The sequence below is a fragment of the Phasianus colchicus genome, chromosome 10 (genome assembly GCF_987193195.1).
Source record: "Phasianus colchicus chromosome 10, bPhaCol1.hap1.1, whole genome shotgun sequence".
Classification (NCBI taxonomy): Eukaryota; Metazoa; Chordata; class Aves; order Galliformes; family Phasianidae; genus Phasianus; species Phasianus colchicus.
This window is the reverse complement of record NC_143445.1, coordinates 10,209,486-10,233,465: the sequence shown is the minus strand read 5'-3', so window position 1 is coordinate 10,233,465 and position 23,980 is coordinate 10,209,486. Positions and strand designations below refer to the sequence as shown.

Below are 23,980 nucleotides of genomic sequence, written 5' to 3'. Positions count from 1 at the left end.
TACGCGTCCCCCGGGCGGAAACGCTCCGAGTCGGCGCAGAACAGCGCGTTCCGGAAGCGAAGGAGGAACGGCTCCGTCCGCCCGCAGCCGGGGATGGGCGACGTGAGCGGCACGTGGCAGGCTTCTCTGTTAATAAACATGCTTTAGAGAGCGAAACTCGAACTGTTGTTTGGGTTTCATTTGGAAGACAAAGAGCCTTTTTGTGCCCGTAAAAGAAACTTTTATTGTTTCTTGTGTGCCAGTACAACTCCGTAAATGCAGCAGGCACAGCCCCGGTTAACGAGCGCTCACACAGGATGCTCCGCTTCACGCTGACGGTCCGCAGCTCCGCCGCAGGCCGCGCTCCGTGCCGGCTCTCACTCCGGGACCAGGCACGTGCAGCACGCACGCACCAGCACAGGCTGCAGGCAGCCCACGGCCAAGGCCCACATGGCAAAAAACGCAAAAAAGCAACACGTGAAGCAGCCAAACTCAGGAAGAACACACAGGAAAGCAGGCAAGGCAACCTGACACACAAAGCACAGAAGCCATGTGATGCCAGACAGCACAGCCTGCAGAGCGCCTGCTGACACGTGGAATGGACGAGAGCAGCACGCATCCATGGGGCCCCACAGGCACACAGTGAAGCACCCAGGGCTTCTCGCACAGAGCAACCTGTCCTGGCTGCCAGCTGTTGGAATGCTTCAGCCATCCAATTTACCTCTATCCGGGGCAGCCAACTGCTAATTCTAGAGAAAAATGCTGTGCAAATAGCAGTCAGTCATCAGCAAAATCAGATACTGTGCAGCTGCAATGAGAATTTTCATATGTATTTACCATCTTTCCAGTCTTCCAGGCAAATATCCCACTCACTGCACCAGACAACAGCAAGGGGGGCTCCTCAGTCACTTTATGTCCCGGCGTGCCCCATCCCAGCTCTGCTCCCAAAGAATAGCACGGCTGCACAGGAGCTGGGTGATTCTTCTGGCCAGTAGGCAGTGCTTCTGCTGGGCAGGGCGAGTCAAGGGTACAGCTGGAGGAGGCCTCATGTCATTCTTTTCTGCAGCTGTTGTGTATCATCATCTCTCAGCAGTCTGTGTACTTCTAGAGCCCAGGAGTTGTCCTGCACAGTGGTCCCAGCTGTTCTACAAAAAGTCACCTCTGAAACACGTCACTGCTGTCTGCTGTCACTGCACTTCCTCCCATGCACTGATACTGTTAGGAGGATTCCTAACTTGAGGAAGGGGCTGTGGCTGCCACACATCCAAGTGAAAGGTGCAGCTGCAGCCGTACAAAGCCTGGAAGCCACCAACACACAGGAAGGCTGAGGTGCTCCAGCAGCACTGTGCACGGCTCAGAGCTCCCACAGAGCAGTGGCAAGAACAGCAGCTCCTGGACACAAGGCGGATCGCTCAGCTGAAGTGGAGATGTTTAACCCCACTGCAAGATGTGGGGACACTGGGCTTGCTTCCCACACAGACATACTCAACCACACACACCCAGAGCAATTTCAGAGCACGCCAGGCAAGGCAGCCCTGCAGCAAGCTATCAGGTGCTCACTTGCTACCGGCTCTTACTTTTCAGGCTGCTAGTTCAGACAAATCCTCAAACTTTCTTAAAATAATATTAAACAAATTTTTAAATTATTTCTTTGTTTTATTAAATACACTACAGTGGTCTCTTGTACTCCATCATCTTTTGATCACTCAGATTGACTTGCTTAAAAATGTATTTTATAGAAAAAACATCTGCAAAATTAAAGCTAAAAGAAACAAACATATTACACACCTCTGGACAGTCTGCATGTTAGCAAAGACCTTTTATTATCTGACCTGAACACAGCCTTAAACTAGGAACATACTCATGAAACAGGACACACTCCTTGAATATGGCACACCTCTGATACAAGTTAGACTGAAGGAGAACTAGTGCAATGATGTTCACTTGCATCTAACAGCTCAGTAAAACCTAGTTTTTATTTCTTTGTGTTGATATTTTTTCCCAAACCCAATCTGATTTGTTCTCTGCCAACCACAACAAAAAAATCCAGTGATTACTCCTGTCAGACACTCTCCTTACATTGCACAAAGCAAGCTTCATTTCAAAATCAGCTGATCCATATTTACATTGAAGCATGCAAAGGAGGATACTGCAAGTATTCACAATGCAAATCTATTAAATACAGCATAACTGAACAACAAGGTGTCCCTTTAACACTGCAATTCTCTAGGCTTTTCCTGTGGTGGAAGTTTCCAGTGTATGAATTATAAAACAGCATACAATTCAGAAACAGAAACAGAGTTTTGCAAATTTTGTTGGTATTTTGATCAACTAAATCTTTCAGAGCTGTGTCTAGCGCCGAAACCAAAGCCAGCTATTGAGTAGCCAGAAAGCTACAGTAATTGAATACATGATCATTTCCCTTTTAGCACGCTCTTTGTTTTCTTCTTCCAGAAGCTGGAGACGTCGATTAAGTTTGATTATCTAAAAATAAACAAACACTTTTAATAGTTTAAATAAAGTTGCCAGACTTTCAAGAAGCTTGAATAGGCATTCAAAATTAGTACTGTGCTTGATGGATTTTAAACACTTGATAATGTAACTTTCCATCTTCAGTCACTAGTGATCAGACCTTGCTGTCCATGCTAAGTAGGAGCAGAAATGGAGTTGGACTCCCCAGCCCTCCAGAACGATACCGATTTGTGCAGGCAGTCTAGGAGGGATACAGACAGCATACCTCACTACACCTATTATATAGCTTCCTCTGCAGCCATACCATTAATATTACAACAGACAGCCTGCTCTCCTATTTTACCACTACAGCTTTTTCTTAATATTATCAACTGTTACTCTTTACATACCTGTCTTCTTAAGGAAGCAGCATCTACAACAGTCATGTCGTCTGGTGTTCCCTCAAGCGTGGTATCCATGTTGGACAGACTGTACCTGTCAGGTTAAAGAGATCAATTAGCTGCCTCGTCCATACAAAGTTTAGCAAGTATTGCATTTTATAAACATTCTAGTAGATGTATTTTTGGTGGTGACAGGCAGGAGAATTCTCAGACTTTTTGGCTTTTACTGAGTTATGTACTTTCAATAGGAAGATGACTGAATCAAGCATGAAGATGTATGTGAAGTGAGTGATTGGCTAAATCTGAGTCCACTGTTCTCCACATTTATATATTTCTGGAATTTCCCCACACAGACAGATTTCTTAGTATCACTTGGTCTCCCAGAATACTATTTCTAGTTATTCCACTGCTTAGTGAATGCTGAAGATTGCCTGAGCTAAAACACCACAGTCGCAAGAGATGTGCAATAGATCTGAACTAACCAAATGAAGATTTGGAAAGAACTGGGTATCTTATGCTCAGTATCTACTTAAATATTCCACCTACTAAGATTAATGATCTCAGTCACAATAACTTTGATATTTTAGGTAAAGGACAGAGAACCCTGTAAACAAAGAGTCAGGTGCCATCACCGCTTGGTGAATTCTGCATGCTTCAGAAAGAGGGTTATTATCAAAACACCTCAATTTTCTTGATGTAATGATTCAGATAAAGCTTTATTCTAACTCCAGGATAAGTTACTTCAATACACACATTTTCTCATAGTTGGGAGGGGGCAGAAAGTCTACATAAAATGTGTTCTGATCATCCAAATGCTACCTCTTAACCAGCTTCCTTTCCAACAATCAACAGCTAAAAGTTCTGATGCTATATGGAACTGCTGAGTTTCTCTCTATCTTGAAATCTCAGTTTCCATTATTAACTCCCTTTGACTCCACTTGCTTTCTCATTAGGACATTATGAACAAATGCTGACAGTGGCTTCAAATACTGAAAAAAATACATGTCAAAGCTACCAAATGCAAAATAAAATACACCTTAAAGAACATTTAGCATTTAATGACAGAGTTAATGGTTAACTCTGACTAACATTTGAATTAAAGCATAACTCCTTAAACTGGCAGAACGCGCTTTAAATGCAGACATTTCTTTTACATCATGTTCTTCCATCACTTTTAGTGAACTTCTATTGAATGCCCTCAGCTCATACATAATCCTCTGCCCCTCCAGTATGCCATTCGTCAAAGTTTCTCTGCCCCTGCTGTTCAGTAACTTGTTGCTTCTACATAAGAGTTGCTGTTTCTAAGTGAGAATTGCATTAGTTTGGACTTAAATAACAATGAGATCCTTGAGCAACACTGCATAAAAGGTAGGAAATTGATTCAGTTTTGATCTGTGTTTCTGGAGGTTTGAAGGGTGTACAGGAAGAGGTAAACCTTCTCCAGGGAAGACAAGAATAAAAACAGTGTTTACTAGAGGAATATTTGAGCAAGCAACTGTTTGTCAGAGTCACAACTGTTTTAAAAGCACAGTATGAAACAAAACAAGTTTGGCAACTCTTTTTATTAAGAAAAAATTTCTTACTTAGGCCATTAATAATTTTTTACTCTAAGGAGACAAAATATTCATTTCACTAAAATTTATGCTGTTTGCTACTTACAGGTCTTTCAGTGTAGGCAGCATTAAATAGACTGAATCTGTGTTTTTTATTCCCTTAGTTATGTGGGGAAAAAAAGTAAAGGACAGTCTCACTCATTGCATAGTAGAGTTGTCTGCCACAATTTCTTGGGAAAAGAGAAAAGGGCTCATCATTGAAATTATATGGGCATGACTCTCCAGTCACAAAAATTTAATACAGGTTCAAGGTATCACTGCTATTCTGCCAATTTCCAAACAAGTCCAGGAGCATTACACCAGTGAGAAAACCCTTAAGGTAATCTCATGGACTACAACAACAACAAAAAAATCAATTCCCAAATTAGAGCTCAAGAATCACTTGTGTGAATCCAGTGTTTAATTAAGCATAAATCTTATCTTCACTTTGATGAAAACAGAAAAGTGTAGTGTGAAATGGGAACAAGTGATGTGGAATTTCCTTAATCCTGATCATGACCTCACATTTTAAGTTTACATCCAGTTCCACCAAAGTGATGTCAGTCTGCCAACATAATGGCTGTAAAAACACATCCAGCTACCACTAACACTCATAGGCACATTACTGAGACCACCTGGAAAAAATAACACGATGCAAGACCAACTTTTCTAGCAATAACAATGGAAACTCAACCACTATTAAACAGGAGGTACTCAAAGCATATTGCTAATGTAACTTAAAATCCTCCCCTGGCCACACAGCTTCTGCAGCACTGTTATATCTACTACACAAGTAAGTTGGATGGTAAGGAATAAGGGCCTGAAAGTACCTCAAGAGGTGGTGGGGGAGGGGGATATGGAGGAACATTGTGATCCATTGAATTAGTGGATCGTGACTGACAGTAACAACAAAATCTTTACCTGGTGTTGTCATGATGAGGGTTAGAGGAAGTGGTAGCAGCTGACCCACCACGTAACACTGGCCTACAGCAGTTTTTTGTAGACAGAAAACAGGAGACAGAAACAGGAAATGACAGAGATAAGAGACACGGAACAAAGGAACATCAAAATATTTCCACTTTATCATATATTTCTATGCAATACCTATTTATTTTATTGAATTTAATTAACACTAATTGTTTGCAGCTATGTAGATAATTTTTTTTTTTTTTTTTTATGAAAAAGCTTCATTTGTGGAAGATGAATGGCTGGAATATAGATTTGGGAGGAGTTATCAACCTTATAATACTATGGGATACTTCATATTTTTTAAAAAGGCTCTCAAAAAACAAAACCTCAGGAAAAGAAATATCTACACACATACAGAACAGAATACGTCAGTTGGAAGAGACTTGCAAAGATCATCTAGTCCAACTGCCTGATTGCTCTATGGCTAACCAAAAAAGCATACCAGTGAGGGCACTGTCCAAAAGCCTCCTGAAGACTGACAGGCATGGGGCACTAACCACCTCCATAGGAAAGCCTGTTCCCTTGTTTGACTGCCCTCGTGGTAAAGCAGTTTTCCTAACATCTAGTCTGAACCTCCCCTGGTTTGTGCCATTCCCATGCATCCTGTCCTCAGTTCCCAGAAGGAGCTTGACACCTCCCTCTCTGCTTCCCCTCAGGAAGTTGTGGTAAGCAATGAGGTTGCCTCTTGGACTCCTTTTCTCCAAACTAGATAAACCAAGAGCCCTCAGCCTCTCCTCAGATGAGACGCCTTCTAGTCTTATAAAAGCCTTTTAATCACTCTCTCTTCCCTCTAAGGAAAGAAGGATTTCTGGCTTTTCTTTCATCACCTAAGCTAAATATAACTCAGACAACAAGGACTACAGACCTAAGGACCACGTACAGTTATAAAGGAGAGGCAGGAAGAAGTGACTAAAAGCTTCAAGTAGATGGTATGAGCATCCCTTTTATTACTGCTCTTTCAACTTTGTTTCCTTTTATTTCTAGGCAGAGGGCAAGAAAAGGTTACAGCTTTCTAAATTGTTTAAGCTATACAAGCACCACTTTGTCAGGAAGAAGTTGGCACGCCCCAATTTTCAGAAGACACGAACATCAGCTGTATGTTCTGATGACAGTGACACTGAGTTTCAGTACCTCTGTTAACGAGGCAGTTGCACAGCTGTGCTGTATAACAAACTGAAAAAAGATTTCAAGCAGTTGAACAATTTCTTCCATTTTCCCAATGCCAGCAGTAGGTATTTGTACTGTGCACTCAACCTACCAGCCTCTGAAGTTAGCAAAAGGGATAGAAAATCTAGGGGTGAAGATCCTTACAGCTGTGATGGGTGGGAGTCAGAGGCCTGGTGCTGAGGCAGCTAGGTGAACACTGTGGCCTGGCCTAAAAATGACCAAATGCTGTGCAAAAACACCACAATCGCTGTGATTGAATTTAAAAGATTGACGGTCTAGGAAGCCTTAGCAAACAGCTTCCCAGTACACAGCACTGGGATTAGGTCCTACTCTAAACAGATCTTCTGCAATGGGAGCACTTTGCTATGTATGTCATAAAACTAAAAATGAAGTCCTGCAAGCGAAAAATGAAAGGCAGACAAGCAAAAGCCAGCGTGATGCACCTTACAAAACAGAAGCTCCCAATCCCAGCACCTATAATAAAATAATATTCTTCCTCAAGTTCTCAAAAATGGTATTCCTATTTCTTAATGGGAGAAATAATTCCGTTAGCCTCAAGTCTTGCTGGGCAGATGCTATAACTAAATGCTTGGAGAAAACATAAGAAATTCAGCATAAAGCAGTTTATAGAACAGGTTACAGAATTCCTCTGTGAACAAAAGTCAACTGTGATAAACAAATATGCCAACAGCAGCTTGATGTTGTGTCATGAGACCAACAGTTCTCAAATGCTCTCTGAAATCTAGTTCTCTGTGGCAGTTTGTGGTAAACTTAAGGTTTTACAGCTGCAGAACTAATCAATGCTACATAACCTGTAGTGTCCTTACAAAAAAAAAAAAAAAAAAGCCTGGGGTCTGGAAGCAACTGAGGACTACAGCAAACAACAAAACTACAGTCCTGCAGGTGCCATCCAAACCAGGAACCTGAACTAAACTGGAGACAAGCCTTTAATCTCATTGCTAGCATGTTGGCTTTGTTGTTTTCCTCCTTTTCTCTGCAGTTCACATTCTTCTTTCTTTATTGGTGAGCCCAGGAGGATCACCACAATGTTCCCCTGCCTCTCCCACCCTTTTTACTTGCTCAATTTCAGAAAATCGGCAACAACAGCAACAAAAAAGTCACTATTTAGATAACAGTGATATCTAAATCAGTGATATTGCCTCACCCTCAAACTCAGCAGTAAGTTTTCAGGTAAATACAGTGTGTAATAGCTCAACTCTCCTCTAGTTGTAAAGGCATGACATTCTGCAAATAGATAAAAAAAACCAAAAACACAACAAAACCAAAACCTAAAACTTTTGGTCTTCTGGCTGCTTCTGGCAGTTCCAACCTAAATACTAAAACATGATCAGAAACAGCCATAATTTAGGTATGCTCAACACTTACATATTTCACTACAAATACAATGGCAGCCTAAAACACAAAGGGAATGCACAGTAATGGATTTTAATAACAGTGGTAAAACAGGTAATAATGCACTGGCCAAATGAATCTGGTCTATCTTTTGCTGCTTAGAGCAGAGCATGCAATGGAAATACCACAGTAATGATGCAATCAAATGGCCTGAGAGGAAAACAAGAGGTGTGGATAATCTAGGTACCTGGGTCCAGCTTACATCACTTGTGTGCATACACACATGACTGAGGCCAGCAATCCTTTGTTCAGTAGGGGCAGCAGCTATGTTGACTTCTCACTGTACTTTGAAACTTCTCTGGAAATCTCAGAACAGCTGTAAGGACGTGCACTAGGACTTTATGGACATGATCTGGAGGTGAACTGGGTAAGAAGCTCAGTTTCTGAAGTACAGAAAGGATTTGTGCACTGAAGCATCAGTGAGTAGGCAAAACTGCTCTCCCTGCTCACCTCAGTACTACAAGCAATTACTTCAACAAAGCAAGGCTACTTCACATCTGTTTCATTTGCTTCTGAACTATATTACCCTCATCTAAACTCATGTGTAAAGACTTGTACTTAACTTGCACCCTGTGTTATTTCTATCATGAAGATTGTCATTAGCTTCCTAAAAATAAAATGTGATCTTATAACACTTCAGGAAATTACTACACGGGTGAGGTTTGGCACTTAATGAGGACAGTGGCTTTTTAGAAAGTACTTATCTAAAAAAAAAAAAAAAAAGAGATAGCAATGAATTTCTATACTTTTTCTTTCTAAATAGTTAAGTCCTTGGTTCAAGAGGTAAAGAATAGCTTAGATAAAGTACAAATATTTTAAAAATTGATTGATTTTTTTTCCCCCTGCATTTTATTTAAAATATTACTAAAATATCCTTAAATGCAGCTTTTTTGGTTGCCTGCAGCATATGAGCCTTTAAAAAACTACTTTTTGGTCTCACAGAAGTTGAAAAAGGGTTAGAACTGGAAAGCAAAACTGACCTATTGTCCTTGTCCAAGCTGAAGGAAGTGCAAGAGTAAACAGACAGCGTAAACGGTGATCATTATGACGTTGCCCATCTGAAGAATCTATCATGCGAGCAATGCCAACCAAACTAGGCATAATTCATTAGCTGCAGCAGTGTAATCAGCACCTACCATTAGCAGTTTCATTGAATTGCAAGATAATTTTGCAAATGTTTTGTAAAAAGAAAAGCAAGCCACGAAATAAGTGAAAAATATTTCCAGTGAATAGCACAAGTCAGACCTCGTTCATTTTAAAAGATCTCATAATTAACATAAAATTTAAAATAGTTAAGGTTTGAGATAGAACACATTACACAGAGCAAAAGAACAGACAGCAGTTTGAAACAGTTTAAAATGAACAATATTTTACAACCATGCAAGTGAATCATCCAAATTTCACATTCCTACATTGGCTGTAGAATAACAGTGGGTATCAAAACAAAACCAACCACTAAGAATACACTTTTACCTTAACTGATAAATTCATTTTGGGGGGTAAGACTACTTGACAGGTGAGTAACACCAGTTTCCTGTTTCTTTTCAGAAGGCTAGTAGGAGTGCCTCAAAAAATGAACCCAAACCAGGAAGAGTAATGTAGATTTAGAAGCATTTAGAACCCTAGAATTATTTTGATGACTGAAGCTAAAAGTGTATTTATTAGTATTTATACATATACATGCAAAATCCAAGGAAATGTGGGCAAGAACATGCCTAATGAAAAGCAGGAAAAATCTTTTTAGCTTCTCTGCAGACTGGGGAAAGCGCCAGAATTTCAGTCCATATTTTAACAAGGACTTTTGGCACAATATACAGTACTGTTACTCTCAGACAGAAGAATTCCTCTTTGTCTGGGAGCTTTAATTTTGTTAGGAAAATAAAACACCGAAGTCTGTTACTCTATCTAATCTTTTGATATTGACAAGATTGAAAGAACAAAAACAAAACAACAAACAACTACTGACCAAATGGACACGCATTGACATTTTAACCTCTACAATTTGGAATTTCATGGGATTAAGATGGGGTTAAGCACCCAACTGTATTTTGCTTGATTTATTTATTTTTCCCAAGTTCCAGGTTAGAGGCATAAAGATCAGCAAGACTGGAGTTCTGTGTGATTTGGTAATGTTAATATGGGCATTGATGCACTGTCCTGTCAGTAAACATGGTGAGCTACAAGAGGTACAACTGTGAAAACAGGCATTCTCAATAAGATTGGCTTGATAGTCATACTTCCTTACCAAAACAACTAGAAAGCAAATCACTTCACTTTATAAAATATTAGGAGTGCTACTGGTACTACAGCAAAACCAGAGGCAGATAAGGAATTTGAAAGAACTTCTGAGCACAGGCCTGCTTAAGGACTGCAGGAGGAATGAGCAGTTCATCCCAGCATCCCTGGCAGTTAGCTTCTCTAATTTAACCTCTTTGCAAGAACTACCAAATAGCAGTAATTCTTATCTGAGCCTCTGTGACACACCTATACAGTATTGAAATTAAAATTGCTTCTGCTAAGAAAATTTCATCATTTTTAGTCTTTATAAATGCTTCTGCAGTGATAAACATGCCATTCTAGTTGTGCTCGGAAGTGTCAAATCAAAACAGTACAGGGACACATCAAGTGGGCAAAACTCCACTGGAAAGAATGGAACTACACTGATCACAACAAGGCTTCTTTGGGCTCATCAGCTCTCAAAGTATCAGCTTACTCATAGAAATAAAAAAATTATAAATTGAAGGAGCAACCAACTCTGTATATATTGCTTTTTTTTTTTCCCTCACAACATCCAGTGATTCCAGTGAAGTGGTCACCATCAACGTGCGGTTACATGTGACACAGTGAAGTGGTCACATATCAACCAGAGATAAGAATTCATTACATAAACCGACAGAGCCTGAAGTCTCAACACATTATCAAAAACAGCACCTGCATCCAGTACCTTGCACAGTAACCTATCCAGTTGCTGTACATTTGCTTAAATGATTTATGGCAACATCAACCCAATCTTATTGATTTGCACCATTACTCAAAGTAAAAGTAGTAGATAAGGTTAATATATTTGCAGGTTCAAGATTCAAGATCAAGCATTAATTGAAGAAAAAAACCTGACAACTTGGAAAAATTAAATCCCTACCAGTCGCAGATTAGCTCTTACAATTTTTGTTTGGAAGGAAATCTTAATGCTGTATTTCAATAAACAGAAGCATTTTGAAATGTGAATTTTGGACAATTAAATTGCTTACGAATAGTGAATGCAAAGGAAAGCAAAAGCAAATAATTTCATCTCATTATTTTGTAAACATAAACCACACTCCACTAAAAGGAGAAAAAAAATGAAAGCAGCAGAAGCTGGCAGAATCAGTGACAACCAATCACCTGCGATTTTCATCCAGCACATCCAAGACCTGCTGGTAAGCCCTACGTGTGGAAGACTGGATAAACGATAAAATGCCACGAGCAGAGTAAAGATTAGTTCCGTCTTCAGGCAACATATTGGGAGGACAGACACGAGCCTGTTGCACTGATGGTGTCACACTGTTCATACAAGCATAATAAATGAAGAAAGAAATACTATAGTCAGATTTTTAATTAAAAAAACAAAACAAAACTTTTCAGATAGTACCCATTCCAAAATGTTTATTGCTCGCTTTCAGTTTACCCTTCTCTCAGCATTATAAGGTGGCATCCCCAAATTCCAGGTGTAAGGAATTGTGAGCTATGTTCACATATGAGATCTGAAGGGCTACACTGGATAGTTTTAGAAAGTTCTTGTCCAGCCAATTCTGTGCCTGGCAAAATCAGCAGTCAAATCCTTATTGACACTAATGAGAGAGTATTTTTAAAAGCACAAGTTTTCTCAGCAAGGAGAACCTCACAGACTCTTTAAAATTTTTTTCTTCATGTTCTGACTAAAGATCAAGATAGCATTTTGATTTGCACGTGAACAATGTTTGAAGGCTATTGCTAGCCTTTCAGCACAGAATTCATATCCCAAGGATAAGTTACAGTTACAAGTTACTGAGTTTTTGGCCATGATGAAAAAAATAAATAAAACCCTTATAAAAAATACAGAGGATTGAAAGGCAAGGATGAGCACTTTGGTTTAAAGCATTATACAAACTTTACATTTACCAGACAGAAGCAAATTTTTATAAACGGCATTTCATTAAGTCATTTTTCTTCAAGTTTAACCTGACATTATCCACATTGCCCTTCAAACATCAAGGTTTTCTTTTATTTTAATCAGGGATTCTTAATTGAGGTGTTTTTTTTTTTTTAAAAAAAAAAAGAGGAAGTCCCTTTTGTTAGCTTTCTCATTTACATTAACACATACATACAAGACGTGAGTCACTGTACCCTTTAAATCTTGGGATAGTTTCTATTTCAAGATTAACATTCTTATTTCAACACTCCTTTAACTGTTGATGCAAAATAGAAGTGGGAAAGTGACCAGAGTCACAATACCAATCTCTTCACTTTTGTTGGCATTTTTATGAAATTAATCAAAGCCTGAGTGGTTGAGCAATTGGAAATGGGTTTGAAATGTGGATAATTTCTAGGTGGGTCACAGCCCTTTAATGCTCTGTTTTGAACAGAGCTGCTTTGTGACTGGCTGGCAGCAAGACTACAAAACTAAGTAAGAAAGAAAATTCAATTGAAAAGAGATTCAAAGCATGTTATGCTGATGTCACTGCAACCACAGAACAGTTAAAGCCATCCCAAGCTTCTAGAGACATGCAAAGACAGCAGTGGCTGGTGCTTGACTCATATTAGTCATTATTTATCAGCTAAAGTGCAAATACCTTCTCATGTTGCTGCAGAGTAAGTGTAGCCAAAAGTAAAAAAAATAATAAACATTTATTTCTATATTTTATTTTTCTCTATGAGTTGTAGAATTGATCTAACTTTCGTATTTATGATGATTTCTATTTTGCCATCAATAGTAGTGGTCACAGCTACAAATTTATTTCTTCAATTGCATTGGAAATCCCAATAGTCAGTAGAAAAATCATTTGAAGCAGGGAAATATTGTCACCGAAGTAAATTCATGAGATTTTCTATTCCTGTATGGATTTACCAGCTTGAAAGAAAGAAAAAAGAGCCCAAGGCTTGAAGTCATAACATGTCTTTAAATATTATTAATATATTAATTAATATATTAAAGCTAATTTTCCTTGTTCATCATCTCAGATATTAGGCTGAATGAGAGCTTTAAAAAAGTGACAGTATATAAACACATGGAAAACCATAAAATATTGTAGAATTCACACTGTCCAGAATACTTTTATTGTAAATAACCCTAGTAATGTTTTTTGCAGAGTATTGTGTAGATACTGCAAAATTACAAAAAACAACCAACTACTGAACACAAAATTCTCTAGAAGAAAAAGTCACACGTAGAAAGTTTACAGTAAGGGGAAAGGAAAAAAGAAAACTGCAGAACCAGGTAGTTCCTAATTCACTGAAATACTCTACGGTCATTGGTTTATAGGCAGCTTCAAGAGGTTACTTCATTCAAGAGCTCTTTTTACTAGAGAAAAAAAATCATTTCTTAATTTGAATATATTTCCTCCTGGACATGAAATAAACCGCACAGCTACATTAAATTATTCAAATTTTCTCCATAAGGACCACTGCTAATTTTGTTATCCTTCTGAAGTACACAGTTTAGGAGAGACCTTTCTTCCTTTCTGAAAGCAAAAATACTTAAATAAAGGGCTCAAATCTCAGAGTTAGTGAACATGGAATGCAGGGAGCAAATGAAGAAGCTGAGTTCTTCCTCTGTGCTCCTGTTTCAGGATTACTCATCTATAAGCATGCAGTAGTCCCTTGGACTACATCAGACACCATGGAGAAGCAATTTAGTTAAGTAACATCTGATACACAAGCCAGCCAAGATAACACAAAAATAATTCTCTAACACTGAACAAGGCTACTTATCAGAAATTGTAGCTACACCCTTATCTTTTCAATTGGTAGAGGAATGTTCTTAGTCTTCAATACAATTTCATTTAAAATTTCTGAACAGTTTTCACATTCAGTCCCAGTCATTCTTTCAGCGCTTTCTGGTTAAAAACAAGTAAATTTCAGGATTTGGACCACAACCAAACAACAGTGAATTACAGAAATTACTATGAAGAGTTCAGTAGCAGTCTACCTTCCCAGAAATGTCCCCAAAGCCTTCAAAAAAAGTGTGAGAAATACACAGAGTTTCTTTGTCTTAGCTCTAGGAATATCAAATAAGGGTAAATAGATTTAAATTAGATGTTAGTTTAGATTCAGCCACAGACTGTATTATCATTAAAGACGTGCATACCACAACCTTTTACACCATAACTTGCATGAAGAACAGGATTTCTCAAGCTATGAAATAGAAAAGCACATCTCCTTAGAGAGCTCAAAGGGAAAGGCAGGAGCAGAAGAAAAAAAAAACCAAAATCACATGATCTACCAATTTTGATCCAATCTCAGCGGTTTGTTGACTCATGATTCACAGTGGAACCTTTGCATTCAACACTGACTAGCAATGAACAAGAAAAAGCTTCATTTCTCCAGGTAATCACAACCAAAGAACAAGACTACAAGACTAAAGCTTTTTTCTTTTCCCCTCTTTTTTTTTTTTTAAATAAATCAATTGTTAGTTGAAGCTCTACCTTTCCTTCTCCACCATTTATTTCTCCCTATGTTTCTCATACAGGTAAGTGATTTGGGAAAGCCTGGGAAAGCATGCAACAGAAATAGAAACCACATATTCAGTGTAGCAAAGGTTGTTTCAATTTTATATTCTAAGTTACAGATACTTAGTCTGACAATTAGTATTGCAGAGAGCTATATAATTAAACACACTCCTGATTTTCATATACCAGGTAACATGTTGGCTTACGTGCAATCCTTAGTCGAAAGAGGTGACTGGAACCGTGGCATTTTATTTCTTGGGACAGTATCTGATCTGTGCCACCTTGAATAATAATTGTAATCTCTTAAGTAAGCATCCTTTATAAAAAAACCATTTAAATACCCGTTAATATTGCTAAATAGATAGAAAGTTATTGTGCAAGGAGATGCCCACTTGTTAGTCTCAACTTTTTTTTCAGCACTTGAGAATTACTATCTCAAACAAAGCCAAACTCCCAACAAATTGTTGGAAATGCATGCAAATGGATGACAAGAGAGAGTGGGAAAAAAAAAAAGAAATCAAGAAATGAGGGGAAAAAAAGTTATCTATATCATACAGAGAACACAGTGGTAAGGAGCCAATTCCTTTGCCTCAATCTATTCCAGAACATTTGATTTTGTCACTTTTATAGGTCAGGAAATGGAATTTTGCACAGTACATGTGAATATTTTGTCTGAAGACAGTACTGTTGCAGATTAAAACTTGAGTATTATACTCCCTCCTAAGTAGATAAAGTTTTTACACAACAGTATCTAATGTGCCTTTTAAATGGGGAGTCTACTCAGTGCTATCTCATCTATCAGGAAAATAGACAAAAGAAAAAAACAACTTTTATGAGAATTAAGTATTTGACATACTTTGAAACTGGATGTAAAAGATGGCACTGTGTTTCCTATGAAGATGTGAACTAGACTCCAAAAAAACCCATGGAAATAAGGTGCTGATCTTTGTTGCAGTACTTTTTATTGCAGAACTACCTAAACATGAAATCAACTTAAAAGTCAAGCCAGTTTTGATGAAGCAGCATTGTACCATTGCAATAATTAGAGCAAAGATAATATTATCAGCCAACACCACTGAAGATAAGAACTTCAAGAGCAGCTAGTTTCTTATGTATTTGTACAACATTGGAAAAATATTATTTCTAGGAGGTAAGGAAATTAAACGTTGAAGCTACATGAGACACAACAGGTGTACACTTAAGTTTTCTGTAGTATAATTTCTCTATTTAAATGGCTTATTATCAATAAGGGAATGAAATTTAGAAGAAATTGATCACATTTACCAGGAATCTGTAAAAGAAATAGCAAGCTATGTGATAATCAGTACCATCTGAGGCAGCATAATTAACACCAAACAGGTTTATTTGCTTGTATTGCCTATCTCGAACAACATCAGAACACATCCACATCAGCAGTATCTCTAAGTGGCTACCACAGTGAAAACAGAATGCTATCTTATTAGTTTTGTTCACAGAATCACCACTTCTATTTCCACAAAGCTTACATTTTTCTTTTGCTGTTTGCAATATATGTCCCATGGGCCTAAGTGATAAGGAAAAGAGTCAAGAGATATCAAGCCTTTTGTACTGGGTGCAAAAGGCACGGCTCACACAAATGCAGAATTTCACCTTGAACACAGTATTTCCATAATATGTATTGATAGAACATTCTCCTGAGCATTAGCCAGGTCTGTATTCTCCATCTGCAGATTGAAACAAGCTAAATGAGGCAGAAATGGCAGACTCAGAATTGCTATGAATCCACAGCATTTTGAAAGTGATTTCTTTTTCTGGACCACACTGAGTCAAAAGCAGCAATGATGACAAAAGAAGCAGCAATTCCTAGGAATCTCAGTGATATCAAAACAGATGATCTATATGCTAGGCCCAGCATAACTTCTGTCATAAGATAAATATTTGAGAGGATAAGAAAAAAAATATGTTTTCTGCAGGCCAGCAAATGTAGAATGCTGCAGTGAAGAAATTCAGGTTCTTCCAAATAATCAGTAAAAAGCACAGATACAACAGGCTTAATATCAGTTAGTTGTTACTCTTCATAGAAACAAAACAGACTGATTCAGAATCTTGTCTAAGTTTATATTATTTTTCCAGAAGACTGAAAAGCTTAGTAAAATAACTTGATTTAACATTATGCAGGTGCTAGCACAAGCATCAAGACAGGAAAACTCATCTCCAGATGTGTCACGATTTCCTGGCTCTTGCATACGATAAACTGAGTCGTGCAAATTAGCAGTGACTTAATTCACTCATCACATCCCTCTTAAATCTACAGGATATCAGGTTTGTATTGCACTGCCAAGCCTCTTTGAAGGACTGCTAATAGATCAAGCAATTATGTTGGCAAATAACATTTAGATAGTTTTAAACCAGTAATTCTACATATAGTAAAGCACACGGGTGAGTTTTGCAAATTTAAAATTTCTGAATTGAAGAAATTCAGACATGAGAAATCTCACAGGGATCAGATACATCCAGTCAGAGCTGTTCTTACTAGTTTTCTAGATTGCTGGCTAGGCAGACACAGACCGTGACTTTAAGGAGAGCAAACAAACGTTGGGAGCATGGATAAAGTGATTTCAAGAAATCGCAAGAATTCATACACCATCTGCTTTTCCTCCAACAAGGATTGAAAAAGTAACATCACAGTGCTAAACTTTTTCACAAGCAACTTCCACCACATGAAGACCATCCATCCCTGCATGCACTTTATGCAAACTATCAAACAGGCATTTGAAGGCCATTCCTGTGGCAAAGTTCTAGCATATCCAGACCAACATATTTTAACTGGATGACCAATGTCAAAGGGAAATTGGACACTTAGTAGGCTGCTAAAACATCTGGAGACTGAGCTGATCAGGTGCTTATGGATGTGAATTCAAGTTTGCCAGCTCAGTGAACTTAAAATTCAGTAGATTAAGTACCTAGATATGTGAGATCTATGAGCTTGTACAAATCAAAAGCCTGATTAAGAAAAGGAAGATAAGCAACAGTATTTCCATGAAGATCTGGAGGAAGAGAAGGAAAACTGTAATAGGCATCTGAAATAGGCATCTGAATACATTTCACCTATTTTAGACAAATTAACTCACAGGTAGATAGATACATAGTATATAGAGCACCTCTTGGTACTCCTGCTGTAAATACAAGAAGCAGGCATTACTAGGACAGAGTTTATTTAACTTTTTTTTTTTTTCTTTTTTACACTAAAAATAAGTAGAACCTAAGTAGGTCATGTGCTTATTTCCTAAACTAAATTTAAGGTGGTTTAGCAATATCGTGCTACTGAGTCTTCATTTGTCCAACACAGATGAATCCCATTGTTAGGTCTCACATCTCAGATCCTTTCATTAAAGCAACAATTCTTATGGTAGCTATATTAGGAATTGTTTTGATCAATACATACATATACAGGAAGATTACACCTAAGTGTAAAGTGTTACACTGCAAAAAAAAATTTGCCAGGTGGAAGGATGCCATCACTCAGAATATACTGAGAGTAATCAAATGGCTATTGTATCTAATCGGAATATATATAGACATGCATGTCTTCAGAAAGTACCATAAGAACTGCTACCTCTGATGGTATCAGTAAATGAAGTTTCCAGTTCTAAATGCTACTTGCCATTTTTGTCTCAGAAGATGACAATACTTACTCACAGATCACAATCCACAAAGTATACAGATACCAGTGAAAAATGACTTACTCTCATATTCATGAGAAATAACCATATTTCTTTGTCTATTAATTAAAACCATTATGTAATACCAACAGCAATAACTGGGAATGTTTTAATGCACACAAATAACTCAATTTCTTTGAAATAACCTGAAAATTCAGGAAAAAAAAAAATTACACCAGTTCAGAAACTGGAAAATCTCCTAATGCAGCAATTCACAATAACTCATGAAACAACCATGTGCCCAGAAACACTCCCACCTCTGAACTCCAAGAAAAACCCTCACTGTATCAGAAGCATAGAAATTAAGAAAAATGCTACCTTTTTAGCATTCAAAATTATATACTTACTACAGCACACAAAAACATTACTTATTAAAAAAAAAAAAAGCATGAGGAGATAAAGAACAAAAGAGTTATGTAGTAAAACTATAGATGTGTCCCTGTACCCTCTTGCTTTACTCACATGGAATCATTTCTGGCCAGCTGGCCATTCTGTCGAGTGGCATTTTCACTCATGGAACGTTCTCTCTTCAGCCTTCCCACTGAACGAACCTGCACAAGAGGGGAGCAAGAAGTAGATAAAAGACAGGAAATCCCAGGAGAGATTTAAAAACTTAGCACTGGAAAGTTAAGTTAGTCCAGTCCTCAAAGGCAAACTGGAGCTGCTGAAGCAGCCCAGAGGAGGGCCACAAAGACAACAAGGCCAGAGCACCTCTGTCATAAGGAAAGGTTGAGGGAGGTGGGCTTGTTTAGCTTGGAGAAGACTCCAGGGAAATCTTAGTGAGGTCTTCCAGTACTTTGGGGGAGCTTATAAGCAGGATGGAGACTATCTTTTTATATGGCCTGATAGCGATAAGACAAAAAGGGAACCACTTTAAACTAAGAGAGGAAATTTAGGTTACATGTTAGGAAGAAATACTTTACGCAGGGACTGGTGAAGCACAGGAACAGGCTGTCCAGAGAGACTGCAGGTGCCCCATCCTTGTTCAAAACCAGGTTAGATGGAGCCCTGGGCAGCCTGATTTGGTGGTGGCAACCACCTCATGGCAGAGGATTTGGAACTAGATGATCTTTAAGTCCCTTCCAACCCAAGCCACTCTATGTTCACATGGGTTTCTCAGTGATTAGGAAGAAGACATCAGATGAGAGGATCTGATGCTGGTACATGTAAAACCAAGTTCCAGACTCATTGCCATCCTTTCGTTATCTATCCATACAACCCAATGCCACAAGTATGAACAAGTCTACAGAATACACAACTTCACTAATATTTTCCAGTTTGTAAGATGTCAATTACACGCCATTCACCTGCAAGCCACTGCCATATACTTCTTTAAAGTATGTTTTTAGATTTTTGTTAAAACTCACTAATTCTGTGCATTATATCATTTGTCACAGACTTTCACTATGCATCTCACTATGTGTTCCAATAACAGAATTGCAAATTAAAACCTCTAGTCATTTTGTCATTTAAATGTAGAACTTAAAGGTCACAGTTAGAACTAGAGTGCTTATAAAAATATTTTGTATTTTCCTAACTTAGCTTGCACCAGATAGACCTGCACTACAGCAGAGAAATCTTTCTTTGTGTCATTTTGCTTTAGGAAAAAAAAAAATCCCAACCAGGTAAAAAGCAAAATAAGTACTAGCCTCTTCATTTTGAGGGGTCTGTTGTGGAGGTTTTTCTAAGTCCAAAAAATCTAGTGGTCGATCACTGAGAGAAATAACACGGGGAGGAGTTTTCAATGCCAGTGGTTTGAATGGAGTAGACTGAAGAAGGTCGAGGTCTGGAGGTCTGGAAAGTGGAATGTCTTCACTATTACCTGCAAGAACATCAGTTGTCAATAGAAAGCAAGTTTCTTTTGTTAACTATTTCTAATACAAGTTACACCAAAACTATTCATGAAGCATTTTCAAAGACTGATGTACTTCCTAGGCCAAAGTTGATGAGCAACAACTGTTTGAGAATTGGAAAGTATTTTATAAGTTTTTCTTTAAATATATAATTCCGTCTTTTCTGAAATTTGGGGGATTTAAATGTTGGCCTCTTTTTACCATAGTGAGATGCAGACATACCTGCAACTACAATCCGCTCTGGAACCTGCATAGTTACACTGGCATTTGGAAATCCTTCTGGGACGCTCTTCTCAAGGTCAGCATTCTGAGGAGCCACTTTGAGTTTCTCTGGGACCCTCATGCGCTGGCTGATCCCTTCGGTGTACTCCATCTCATACTGAAGACGATTGATTTCTGCCATCTCAGCAGCTGGTGACGGGAACGCAGCCCCACTCATTCTGCCAAAAGGAAACCACGAGCTGTAATAGTAATGTACAAAAGCAATGGAAAGCAACTAAAGGGACCTCTGCCTGGTTTAAGACTGAGAGAAAAAGAAATCCTAGAGCTACGTATGCAGAGCGGCAGGAAAGGGACCACTGGTGGAAACTATGGGCTAGAGAGGGAATTCAAATGGTTGACAGAACATTTTCACCGGGGCAGTGGCTGAGGGACCTCACCAATAGCTCTGATAGAGACAGCAGCTGTAGCTTGGGTTAAGAAAGAAACCCTGGAGACACAGTTTGAATGAGGTTGCAGAGCAGCTCCCAGAGGAAACTGCGAGCTGCAAGAAGCCTCACTTGTGAGAAACCTCAGCTATTCAACAGCTGGAGGCCTCAGCTGCAGCTCAGCTCAGACCAAGACATCAGTTACTTTTACCTTTAGGGTTAACAAGAATATTTATTTGTATACATCTATGCACACACACAATACATAAATACAGTTAGTACGGGAAAACCATTTACGGGAAACAGCTTATTCCAGCAAGAAATCTCTTACTGGTACTGCCTGAAGTGGTTCCCTATGTGAAGCAATCTATTCCTGCAAAAGGGCATTTTTTGCCAATATAATTACAGCAACATTCTTTTGCTATTTTTGACATCAGGGCTACATCTGCGCTGTGCACGTGCCTTAAAAAGCTGAACACACAGAACCCTGACTACAAAATGTTTCTGTGCAGGTGAAACAGAACACAAATCACACCACCAACCAACCAGCACGAACCCACGCACAGCACCTCCTGTCTGGGAGCTGCATACCACCATCAGCATTCCACCACAGTCAACCCTATATAACGTGAACACTTGTGCACAAACACAACCTGGGTTCTTCCCTCAGTGCTTCACTAAAGAGCATCTGCTCTCAGGACCCACCCAAGGAAATAGCCTCTGTGATCCTGTCAGATGGCACCTCCATCTGTTTTGCACGTTCTATTTTCATGCAAAGAAACCAGACAAGTGCTTTATTCGTTGCCATGTAATTAGACTAATACTTGACAATATCACACAGAAACAATACTTCCCCATCAATAAAACCTCAAACTGACAGTGATCTTCAGGCAGCAGAATTAAGCACACAGAAGGATATGGTCTAAGTAAGACTGCATTAAATACATGCATATTAAAGACATGATCCACTTAGCAATCTGTCCTGGGATCTTTGATGTTACTTTCAAGACTTGAAGTCACCGCAGATCAAATGAAATACATTTATCCATCTCAAAGGCTCACTCATTTCAGCATACTGCAGAACTGGGCATCAAGGAGAAGGTCTTCATTCTATTTAAACTTAGATATATCTATCCTTAAATGAAGTGCCTGAAATCACACATAGATTTAATCGCGTAGAATTACAGAATTATGAATCTGATTATGAATCTCCAACCTCCCCATTTAATGCTAGAGCAGGCTGCCCAGGGCCCCATCTAATCTGGCCTTGAACACTTCCAGGGAAGGGGCATCCACAACCTCTCTGGGCAGCCTGTTCCAGCACCTCACCGCTCTCTCTGTAAAGAATTTCCCCCTGACATCCAACCTAAATCTCCCCTCCCTCAACTCAAAACCATTTCTCCCTGTCCTGCTGTTATTTACCCCTTCATTCTTAATGTTTGTATCTATCAAATGAAAGAAATTGGAACAACCTACTTTGCTAAACACTTCAAAATGCACACATGCTGTTTAAAGGAGCTCAAGAGGTGCATAAGCAGCTCTGTCACTTCACCATTCTTAGATTTCATCTTTTTTTTTTTTTTTTTTTTGGCCCTGTCCTTCAGACTTGCAAACTACATTTGTCTCTGTCATGAGGCGTTGGCTGGATCAGCCAGCGACAGGTAAAGACTGCAATGTTTCAATATTTCCACTTTCCAAAAGGTACTTTTTCTTCCCAAACAGGGCCTACAATCAATAAAGCACTTCCAGATCAACAGCATTCAGACAATCATGATGCCAGCATCAAAGATCCAATTTTAAGAAGACCTTACAGTCCCCATTACGTCTATTGGAGGCAGCACACAGAACAGCTGCCTCTCACAAGACCAGACTACAGATGTTCCTCAGCTTGTTTACTTCCTTATTCTGAAGCACCGGGACAGCTCTGATGTTTGCCATCAGGTACCACTACGCTGCAGCACTGTTTGTTGTACACCACAGCTCCCCTGAAGTTCAGCATTGATCTGTGTGTAAGTCAGCACGACTGCTGCTTCCCGGCTGTCAGATGAAGCGCACGCGAAAAATGACAAATCAGAACAGTCATTCTACATAAAATATAAACTAAATAGTGCTGGGTGGTAATTGCTGAGGAATACATACAGAACCTCAACATCTTCCTACTCTTACCTACTTACCAACGCTGATTTTTTTTTTTTTTTCTGTCAAGCTGATTTCAGTTTTTAACCTATTTATTTTTTTTCCCCCGCAAGAGAACAGCAAAACCACAAACGGTGACATTTCGGCAGCAGAACTTCAAAGGGAGCTCGTCAACAAACACCCAACCGTTCAACAGGAACGTAACCAGCCACACTGCTTTCTGTCACAGCCATTAGACAGGTTTCAGAAGACGCTAAAAAAATCACAACGAGGATTTAAAAACTTGTATTTACAGAATCAAGTGGCTCTGAAAGGGCATTAAGTGGCTCTGAAAGACGACGTCGGGAAGTGACAAGGTGCAGTCGCACCAGATAGGTGCGAACTCCGGCGATCCTTCATCCCGCACAGCGCGGCCACGGAACGCTGAGCGCGGCCCCGCTCCCGGTTCCCCCCCCGCTGCCGGCAGTTCCTCTGTGGCTCCGGAGCCTCCTGAAACCCCCGGCAGGTTTCAACGCAAAAAAAAAAAAAAAAAAAAAAAAAGAAAAAGAAACCAACCCTTTTTCCCTTAACAGAAACATACCGGAAACGCTGGAGAACACAGCACGGTGACACGGCCGTAGATCCAGGACCCTGCGGGGAGAGGGGGGCACGGCCCGGCGCGGGCAGCCGGGAGGCGGCAGGGGCACGGCACGGCACGGCACCGCTCTCTCCGGGCCCAGCAGCGCGCACTCACCCAGACGCGGCGTAAGGCGCTCGGCCCTGCCCGGCCCGCCTGTTGCCCCGGCCAGGCCGCTGCTGCCGCGCTCCGGCGCTGCGTCCGGCGAGTGGGGGAAGCGTTCAGCGGCGCGACGCGCCCTCAGACACCTTCAGGTGAGGCGCCGCCACCGGGCGGGCTGACCCCATCGGGCTGCCGTAAAGACTGCCGGCCGCGGATCGCGCGTCACGTGACGGAAGTAGGGCGGAAGCGGCTCCCCCCGGCGCCTCACGT

At 39.7% G+C, this 23,980-nt stretch overlaps 1 protein-coding gene across 7 annotated transcripts; it reads right to left on the bottom strand.

The window, feature by feature from the left end:
- Positions 1-1,614: 1,614 nt before the first annotated feature.
- On the bottom strand, positions 1,615-23,929 carry MFF (mitochondrial fission factor). 7 transcript variants are annotated; one of them, XM_090147284.1, is made up of 9 exons: positions 23,573-23,929; positions 20,432-20,649; positions 20,006-20,178; positions 18,819-18,907; positions 11,354-11,512; positions 8,953-8,970; positions 5,345-5,407; positions 2,841-2,925; positions 1,615-2,463 (listed from the first exon to the last, which is right to left on the bottom strand). In XM_090147284.1, the coding sequence occupies exons 2-9, from the start codon at positions 20,646-20,648 to the stop codon at positions 2,332-2,334; spliced, it is 936 nt and encodes a 311-aa protein (XP_090003410.1). In that variant the 5' UTR covers position 20,649; positions 23,573-23,929; the 3' UTR covers positions 1,615-2,331. The 7 variants fall into 7 exon arrangements, with proteins under 7 accessions (XP_090003410.1, XP_031452211.1, XP_031452207.1 ...); XM_031596351.2 differs by lacking the exon at positions 8,953-8,970 and adding an exon at positions 14,862-14,936 and having other exon boundaries at positions 23,573-23,720; XM_031596347.2 differs by lacking the exons at positions 8,953-8,970; positions 11,354-11,512 and adding an exon at positions 14,862-14,936 and having other exon boundaries at positions 23,573-23,926.
- Positions 23,930-23,980: the final 51 nt, after the last annotated feature.

Coding starts and splice junctions, on each gene's coding strand:
- MFF (XM_031596351.2), bottom strand. CDS start 20,648: ATGAGTGGGGCTGCGTTCCCGTCACCAGCTGCTGAGATGGCAGAAATC. Junction 14,937..18,818: donor CTGGCCAGAAATGATTCCAT/GTGAGTAAAGCA, acceptor TTATTATTCAAG/GTGGCACAGATCAGATACTG. Junction 2,464..2,840: donor CTGCTTCCTTAAGAAGACAG/GTATGTAAAGAG, acceptor GTTTATTTTTAG/ATAATCAAACTTAATCGACG.